At 33.0% G+C, this 10,000-nt stretch overlaps 1 protein-coding gene across 1 annotated transcript; it reads left to right on the top strand.

The window, feature by feature from the left end:
- Positions 1-4,503: 4,503 nt before the first annotated feature.
- Positions 4,504-8,519, top strand: LOC131140307 (glutathione-specific gamma-glutamylcyclotransferase 1-like). The gene is made up of 3 exons (XM_058090588.1): positions 4,504-5,388; positions 5,510-5,545; positions 7,941-8,519. Exons 1-3 carry the CDS (start codon positions 5,227-5,229, stop codon positions 8,346-8,348), a joined length of 606 nt encoding a protein of 201 aa, XP_057946571.1. The 5' UTR covers positions 4,504-5,226; the 3' UTR covers positions 8,349-8,519.
- The last annotated feature ends 1,481 nt before the right edge of the window (positions 8,520-10,000 follow it).

Raw genomic sequence — 10,000 nt, 5'->3', positions numbered from 1 at the left:
TATCCATCCATCCATCTATCCATCCATCTATGTATCTATCTATCCATCCATCCATCCATCCATCTATCTAGTATCTAGTATCTAGTATCTAGTATCAATCTATCCATCCATCCATCCACGTATCTATCTATCTACGTATCTATCCATCCATCCATCCATCTATGTATCTATCCATCTATCTAGTATCCATCCATCCATCTACGTATCTATCTGTCCGTCCATCCATCCATCCATCCATCTATCATCCATCTATCCAGTATCCATCCATCCATCCATGTATCTATCCATCTAAATAGTATCTAGTATCAATCTATCCATCCATCATCCATCCATCCATCTATCCAGTATCCATCCATCCATCTATCCATCCATCTATGTATGTATCTATCTATCCATCCATCCATCCATCTATCTAGTATCTAGTATCAATCTATCCATCCATCCATCTATCCAGTATCCATCCATCCATCCATCCACGTATCTATCTATCTATGTATCTATCCATCCATCCATCCATCTATGTATCTATCCATCTATCTAGTATCCATCCATCCATCCATCTACATATCTATCTATCTACGTATCTATCCATCCATCCATCCAGCTATCTAGTATCAATCTATCTATCTGTCTATCAATCTATCTATCTGTCTATCTATCTATCTATCTATCTATCTATCTATCTATCTATCTATCTATCTATCTATCTATCTATCTATCTATCTATCTATCTATCTATCTATCTATCTATCTATCTATCTATCTATCTATCTATCTATCTATCTATCTATCTATCTATCTATCTATCTATCTATCTATCTATCTATCTATCTATCTATCTATCTATCTATCTATCTATCTATCTATCTATCTATCTATCTATCTATCTATCTATCTATCTATCTATCTATCTATCTATCTATCTATCTATCTATCTATCTATCTATCTATCTATCTATCTATCTATCTATCTATCTATCTATCTATCTATCTATCTATCTATCTATCTATCTATCTATCTATCTATCTATCTATCTATCTATCTATCTATCTATCTATCTATCTATCTATCTATCTATCTATCTATCTATCTATCTATCTATCTATCTATCTATCTATCTATCTATCTATCTATCTATCTATCTATCTATCTATCTATCTATCTATCTATCTATCTATCTATCTATCTATCTATCTATCTATCTATCTATCTATCTATCTATCTATCTATCTATCTATCTATCTATCTATCTATCTATCTATCTATCTATCTATCTATCTATCTATCTATCTATCTATCTATCTATCTATCTATCTATCTATCTATCTATCTATCTATCTATCTATCTATCTATCTATCTATCTATCTATCTATCTATCTATCTATCTATCTATCTATCTATCTATCTATCTATCTATCTATCTATCTATCTATCTATCTATCTATCTATCTATCTATCTATCTATCTATCTATCTATCTATCTATCTATCTATCTATCTATCTATCTATCTATCTATCTATCTATCTATCTATCTATCTATCTATCTATCTATCTATCTATCTATCTATCTATCTATCTATCTATCTATCTATCTATCTATCTATCTATCTATCTATCTATCTATCTATCTATCTATCTATCTATCTATCTATCTATCTATCTATCTATCTATCTATCTATCTATCTATCTATCTATCTATCTATCTATCTATCTATCTATCTATCTATCTATCTATCTATCTATCTATCTATCTATCTATCTATCTATCTATCTATCTATCTATCTATCTATCTATCTATCTATCTATCTATCTATCTATCTATCTATCTATCTATCTATCTATCTATCTATCTATCTATCTATCTATCTATCTATCTATCTATCTATCTATCTATCTATCTATCTATCTATCTATCTATCTATCTATCTATCTATCTATCTATCTATCTATCTATCTATCTATCTATCTATCCATCCAGCTATCTAGTATCAATCTATCTATCTGTCTATCAATCTATCTATCTGTCTATCTATCTATCTATCTATCTATCTATCTATCTATCTATCTATCTATCTATCTATCTATCTATCTATCTATCTATCTATCTATCTATCTATCTATCTATCTATCTATCTATCTATCTATCTATCTATCTATCTATCTATCTATCTATCTATCTATCTATCTATCTATCTATCTATCTATCTATCTATCTATCTATCTATCTATCTATCTATCTATCTATCTATCTATCTATCTATCTATCTATCTATCTATCTATCTATCTATCTATCTATCTATCTATCTATCTATCTATCTATCTATCTATCTATCTATCTATCTATCTATCTATCTATCTATCTATCTATCTATCTATCTATCTATCTATCTATCTATCTATCTATCTATCTATCTATCTATCTATCTATCTATCTATCTATCTATCTATCTATCTATCTATCTATCTATCTATCTATCTATCTATCTATCTATCTATCTATCTATCTATCTATCTATCTATCTATCTATCTATCTATCTATCTATCTATCTATCTATCTATCTATCTATCTATCTATCTATCTATCTATCTATCTATCTATCTATCTATCTATCTATCTATCTATCTATCTATCTATCTATCTATCTATCTATCTATCTATCTATCTATCTATCTATCTATCTATCTATCTATCTATCTATCTATCTATCTATCTATCTATCTATCTATCTATCTATCTATCTATCTATCTATCTATCTATCTATCTATCTATCTATCTATCTATCTATCTATCTATCTATCTATCTATCTATCTATCTATCTATCTATCTATCTATCTATCTATCTATCTATCTATCTATCTATCTATCTATCTATCTATCTATCTATCTATCTATCTATCTATCTATCTATCTATCTATCTATCTATCTATCTATCTATCTATCTATCTATCTATCTATCTATCTATCTATCTATCTATCTATCTATCTATCTATCTATCTATCTATCTATCTATCTATCTATCTATCTATCTATCTATCTATCTATCTATCTATCTATCTATCTATCTATCTATCTATCTATCTATCTATCTATCTATCTATCTATCTATCTATCTATCTATCTATCTATCTATCTATCTATCTATCTATCTATCTATCTATCTATCTATCTATCTATCTATCTATCTATCTATCTATCTATCTATCTATCTATCTATCTATCTATCTATCTATCTATCTATCTATCTATCTATCTATCTATCTATCTATCTATCTATCTATCTATCTATCTATCTATCTATCTATCTATCTATCTATCTATCTATCTATCTATCTATCTATCTATCTATCTATCTATCTATCTATCTATCTATCTATCTATCTATCTATCTATCTATCTATCTATCTATCTATCTATCTATCTATCTATCTATCTATCTATCTATCTATCTATCTATCTATCTATCTATCTATCTATCTATCTATCTATCTATCTATCTATCTATCTATCTATCTATCTATCTATCTATCTATCTATCTATCTATCTATCTATCTATCTATCTATCTATCTATCTATCTATCTATCTATCTATCTATCTATCTATCTATCTATCTATCTATCTATCTATCTATCTATCTATCTATCTATCTATCTATCTATCTATCTATCTATCTATCTATCTATCTATCTATCTATCTATCTATCTATCTATCTATCTATCTATCTATCTATCTATCTATCTATCTATCTATCTATCTATCTATCTATCTATCTATCTATCTATCTATCTATCTATCTATCTATCTATCTATCTATCTATCTATCTATCTATCTATCTATCTATCTATCTATCTATCTATCTATCTATCTATCTATCTATCTATCTATCTATCTATCTATCTATCTATCTATCTATCTATCTATCTATCTATCTATCTATCTATCTATCTATCTATCTATCTATCTATCTATCTATCTATCTATCTATCTATCTATCTATCTATCTATCTATCTATCTATCTATCTATCTATCTATCTATCTATCTATCTATCTATCTATCTATCTATCTATCTATCTATCTATCTATCTATCTATCTATCTATCTATCTATCTATCTATCTATCTATCTATCTATCTATCTATCTATCTATCTATCTATCTATCTATCTATCTATCTATCTATCTATCTATCTATCTATCTATCTATCTATCTATCTATCTATCTATCTATCTATCTATCTATCTATCTATCTATCTATCTATCTATCTATCTATCTATCTATCTATCTATCTATCTATCTATCTATCTATCTATCTATCTATCTATCTATCTATCTATCTATCTATCTATCTATCTATCTATCTATCTATCTATCTATCTATCTATCTATCTATCTATCTATCTATCTATCTATCTATCTATCTATCCATCCATCCAAACCCAGACCCCCTGAGAGATGAGTCCTGGTCCTCTTGCATGTGAACTCTGGTTCACTTGATCTGAAATCTGACCTTCTGATCTGACAACAGCATCAAGGCTTTTCACACAGCTATGTCCTTTCCTCACCACTTGGGGGCACTGACTTTTACATCAAGTTCCTAAACATACTATTCCCTAACCAAAAAGCCAACTCAAGGCTGCACCTGAACTAACCACGGACACTTAATGAGCTTAAAAGAGCGGTGCTATAACACTGCAGCTCAATGGGCCTATTTAGGGGTAATGTGATTACTGGCTGGGGCAGCCACTCGTGGAACACTTTGTATCACAAGACAATCATCAGACACACACAACACACACAAAAGAGTCAATAAGTATCGTTATTATGAAGACACATCCTAATAACGATACTTAGTGTACGGGAAATGTGAGCCCCCTTGAAACCTTTGCTTTCACTTCCGGATGAGGAGTTCTGTTTTGACTGAGCAGCGGGAAGAAATGCTGTGACTCAACAAGTGATATCCGTCCAAGTCCCGCCCCCTCTGTATTCCCATTGGATGGTACCATGTGGCTTGTGACGTCACATGCATAACAAATACACGTGTTGGCCCAAACGAAAGGAAAAAAAAAAAAAAAAGTGGAGCATTTAAAGGAGCTTTACGTGCATCATACCTGTAGCATGTACGACGCTTTAGAGAGAGAATAGCATTTTTAGGGACTTTGGAGGAACAAAAATTTGTTTTTGTTGTAAGAAGCTAACAGCTGCTAGCAGTCATGACACCAGAGGAGATGAATAGTAGTCATTGGATATTTGGCTATGGCTCCTTAGTGTGGAAACCTGATTTTGTCTACCAGAGAAGAAAAATAGGCTATATCAAGGGCTACAAACGTCGATTCTGGCACGGAGATGACTTTTATCGAGGAGACAAGGAGAATGTAAGCACTTTTATACTTATATATATATATATATACTATATAATACTACTGTATATAGTGATGCATCATGTGTGTCAACATGTTCTCATCATCATCACCATGTGTTTCTAAATCTCCACAGCCAGCAAGAGTGGTGACACTGGTAGAGGATCAGGAGGTAAGTCATCATACAGATACTAGATATGTAACTAGAAGTGCATATACTATTAATAGCATGCAACAGCATTCCTATTTTACTGAGGCGCCGTCGCTAACCATAGAACCTGCTTACAACAAAGTCAGAACAAGAGGAAAACTATATATATATATATACTGTACATTTGATCCAAGGAATTTTATTCCACTTAAAGTGGAGTAATGCGTGGTCAATAATATATAATAATATATAATAATATAAATGTGGATAGTATAACTTAGTTCTATTGTTGTCCTGTAAAAAATAAAGTAACAGGAGATCCGCATACTCTCAATTAGACATTATTTTTTATCCCCCTCATAAAATAGGTATAAATAATAACCAAAATATATATAAAATAATTTAATAGGTATAATTAGGTATAATAAAATGTGTTTTTTTTCACAGAAAACACATTTCATTCATGCTGAGTTGCAAGTACTTTATAAAGATGTGATAAAAAAGTCCATAATTTTAGTTCAAAAAGAACTGCGATTTTACACTTTGTTTGGCTGTCCTTGAACACAACATAGTTGCAAAGAGAGGCAAAAAAAAAGACTTATATATCACTTCCACGCCGTGACTCAGATACCATCTGTTATCTGAGTACACACTAATGTACAAACAAAAAGGCCCCGTCTTGTACTTTAGTTCAGGTTTTGGACCTCAGAAATGTTTTGTCAAACTCCAAAATATTAGATTAGTTAGCAAAACTATTGTTTTTTTTATAAACCAAATTCATGTCAGAATTAGGTTTTTTAGAGCATGTAAACATTACACATCAGGAGAGTTATTTTGTATAATAATAATAATAATAATAATAATAATAATAATAATAATAATAATAATAATAATAATAATAATAATAATAATAATAATAATAATAATAATAATAATAATAATAATAATAATAATAATAATAATAATAATAATAATAATAATAATAATAATAATAATAATAATGAAAAACATGCTAGATAATTAGCGACTCCAAATTGTCCATAGGTATGAATGTGAGTGTGAATGGTTGTTTGTCTATATGTGTCCTGTGATTGGCTGGCCACCAGTCCAGGGTGTACCCAGATAATATCCCAGACAGCTGGGATAGGCTCCAGCACTCCCGCGACCCTTGTGAGGAAAAGCGGTAGAAAATGAATGAAATAAAAATAAAAATAAAAATAAAAATAAAAATAAAAATAAAAATAAAAATAAAAATAAAAATAAAAATAAAAATAAAAATAAAAATAAAAATAAAAATAAAAATAAAAATAAAAATAAAAATAAAAATAAAAATAAAAATAAAAATAAAAATAAAAATAAAAATAAAAATAAAAATAAAAATAAAAATAAAAATAAAAATAAAAATAAAAATAAAAATAAAAATAAAAATAAAAATAAAAATAAAAATAAAAATAAAAATAAAAATAAAAGCTATTAAAGCTCGATATGTATGGAGGACCAAAACTGCCAAAATAATAAATAAATAAATAAATAAAAGTTCTTGGGTTGAACTGTTTGCCTATTGGTTGATCGACATGTGAGTGCGAAAAAGCTCCGTCGGGGAGGAGAGAGATCAGGCTCCAATAAGGCTTCCACCCGGAAAAGCAGGTAATCCGGGGAAGCATTATCCGAAATATCTGCTAGCAAACGGAGATCCCTGGAGATTGCAGCCATATTTACCGCCATTGAGAGTGGTGTGGTGACTTCCTCTTACTGTGGCTGTTTGCAGGCATACCTAGTCGATTTTCGCACTCACATGTCGATCAACCAATAGGCGAACAGTTCAACCCAAGACACACTTAGGACCGCCCCCTCATTTGAATAGTTTTTCCTTCTGCATTTCAAGCTGACATTGTCTGCAGCATGAAATAAATACATATGAGAGCAGAGTGCTTTTTTTTATTTATTGATATGTAATTCTATTTATATATTTATTTTGTATTTATGTCTACATTTATTTTTGTATTTATTTTTAATTTTTGAATCTTGTTTTTTTATTTTTGTATTTATTTTTGCTTTTATTTATTTATTTATGTATATATTTTTTTATTTTTGTTTTTATTTCCATTTATATTTATTTTTGTGTATTTAATTTTTTGATTTTTTTTTTCATTTTTGTTTTTATTTTCACTTTAATTAATTTATTTATTTATTTATTTATTTATTTATTTATTTATTTATTTATTTATTTATTTATGTATTTATTTATTTATTTATTTATTTATTATTTTGGCAGTTTTGGTCCTCCATAGATATGGAGCTCATACATCCACCAATAATTATTATTCTGGTGCATCGCTATAAAGCCACGTTACACGTCATATCTGATCATTATTGTCAGTTAATGATTGTCTGACCCCCCCCCCCCCCCTCGCAGGCTTGCACGTGGGGCGTGGCCTACGAAGTGGCGGACGCTCAGATAAAAGAGGCCTTACGGTATCTCAACATGAGAGAAGTGGTGCTGGGAGGTTACGTAACGGAAAAGGTGGAGTTCATCCCCCAGGAAAAGAACGAGGACCCCCTCGTCGCCGTGGTGTACATCGCCACCTCCGACAGCCCCTCTTACCTGGGCCCGGCTTCGGACCAAGCTATCGCGGACCAGATTGCCGTCTGCAAGGGGAAGACGGGCCACAACATGGAGTATCTGTTCCGACTGGCTGACTTCATGAGGTTTTCCTGCCCCGAAGCCAAGGATGAGCATCTTTTCTCCATCGAGGCGGCCGTTGCGAATCTTTACCAAAATTGTGCAGCGGTACAAAAAACCATCATCTTGGGAACGGTCTAAAAGACATTAAAAAAAAGTCTTTATAGTATCTAAACATAAATGTGACGCATTTAACTGATTTTGCCTGAATTATGACCATTTCATTGTGATATTTGCTTCTTGTTCTTCTTTTTACTATTCAACATATTGTATTTTATACAAACAAAACCTTGTCATGCACTTTTTTTTGGACTGTACTGAATTATGTTTGAATAAAAATGCCTTGAAGTACAGTGTGGACTCTCCTATAGGTCATACTCAGACATCACGTGGCTCAGGAATGTACAGCTGCAACATTCTAGGAAATGCTGACTATTCATCTGAGGGCTGCTGGACCGTACAAGCAAACACAGCTTGAAGGGAGCCTCTGGGCAAGTCATTGTGGACCTCCTATAAATTGTAGCCTATAGCTTGGAAGTGGGAGGATACAGAATAACACATGTATGTTGCAAGAAAAACAGTATTAGGCTTAATCGGTGCTTCTTGAATAGTGAATAGTGGATGGATTTGGAGTTTTCAGCATGCAAGTTGACTGAGCATTGTTGTGCTGGAACCTATCCCAGCTGTCTTCGGGCGAGAGGCGGGGTACACCCTGGACTGGTGGCCAGCCAATCACAGGGCACATATAGACAAACAACCATTCACACTCACATTCATACCTATGGACAATATGGGTCCTTCCTTCCTTCCTTCCTTCCTTCCTTCCTTCCTTCCTTCCTTCCTTCCTTCCTTCCTTCCTTCCTTCCTTCCTTCCTTCCTTCCTTCCTTCCTTCCTTCCTTCCTTCCTTCCTTCCTTCCGTCCTTCCGTCCATCCGCCCGTCCTTCCTTCCTTCCTTCCTTCCTTCCTTCCTTCCTTCCATCCGTCCTTCCTTCCTTCCTTCCTTCCTTCCTTCCTTCCTTCCTTCCTTCCTTCCTTCCTATCACAGGGCACATATAGACAAACAACCATTCACACTCACATTCATACCTATGGACAATTTGGGTCCTTCCTTCCTTCCTTCCTTCCTTCCTTCCTTCCTTCCTTCCTTCCTTCCGTCCTTCAGTCCTTCCGTCCGCCCGTCCTTCCTTCCTTCCTTCCTTCCTTCTTTCCATCCATCCGTCCTTCCTTCCTTCCTATCACAGGGCACATATAGACAAACAACCATTCACACTCACATTCATACCTATGGACAATTTGGGTCCTTCCTTCTTTCCTTCCTTCCTTCCTTCCTTCCTTCCTTCCTTCCTTCCTTCCTTCCTTCCTTCCTTCCTTCCGTCCGTCCGCCCATCCTTCCTTCCTTCCTTCCTTCCTTCCTTCCTTCCGTCCTTCCTTCCTTCCTTCCTTCCTATCACAGGGCACATATAGACAAACAACCATTCACACTCACATTCATACCTATGGACGATTTGGGTCCTTCCTTCCTTCCTTCCTTCCTTCCTTCCTTCCTTCCTTCCATCCTTCCTTCCCTCCATCCTTCCTTCCACCCTTCCTTCCTTCCATCCTTCCATCCTTCCTTCCTTCTTTCCTTCCTTCCTTCCTTCCTTCCTTCCTTCCTTCCTTCCTTCCTTCCTTCCTCCTTCCTTCCTTCCTTCCTTCCTTCCTTCCCTCCATCCTTCCTTCCATCCTTCCTTCCTTCCATCCTTCCATCTTTCCTTCCTTCCTTCCTTCCATCCATCCGTCTGTCCGTCCGTTT

Source organism: Doryrhamphus excisus, chromosome 13 (assembly GCF_030265055.1).
Source record: "Doryrhamphus excisus isolate RoL2022-K1 chromosome 13, RoL_Dexc_1.0, whole genome shotgun sequence".
Classification (NCBI taxonomy): domain Eukaryota; kingdom Metazoa; phylum Chordata; class Actinopteri; order Syngnathiformes; family Syngnathidae; genus Doryrhamphus; species Doryrhamphus excisus.
Note: the sequence above shows the minus strand (reverse complement) of the source record. Positions and strands in the feature narration are given on the sequence as shown.

Excerpts from the sequence above, each read along its gene's own strand:
- LOC131140307 (XM_058090588.1), top strand. The coding sequence starts at position 5,227 with ATGACACCAGAGGAGATGAATAGTAGTCATTGGATATTTGGCTATGGC. Across the intron at positions 5,389-5,509 it reads ATCGAGGAGACAAGGAGAAT|CCAGCAAGAGTGGTGACACT; the intron begins GTAAGCACTTTT and ends AAATCTCCACAG. Across the intron at positions 5,546-7,940 it reads CACTGGTAGAGGATCAGGAG|GCTTGCACGTGGGGCGTGGC; the intron begins GTAAGTCATCAT and ends CCCCCCTCGCAG.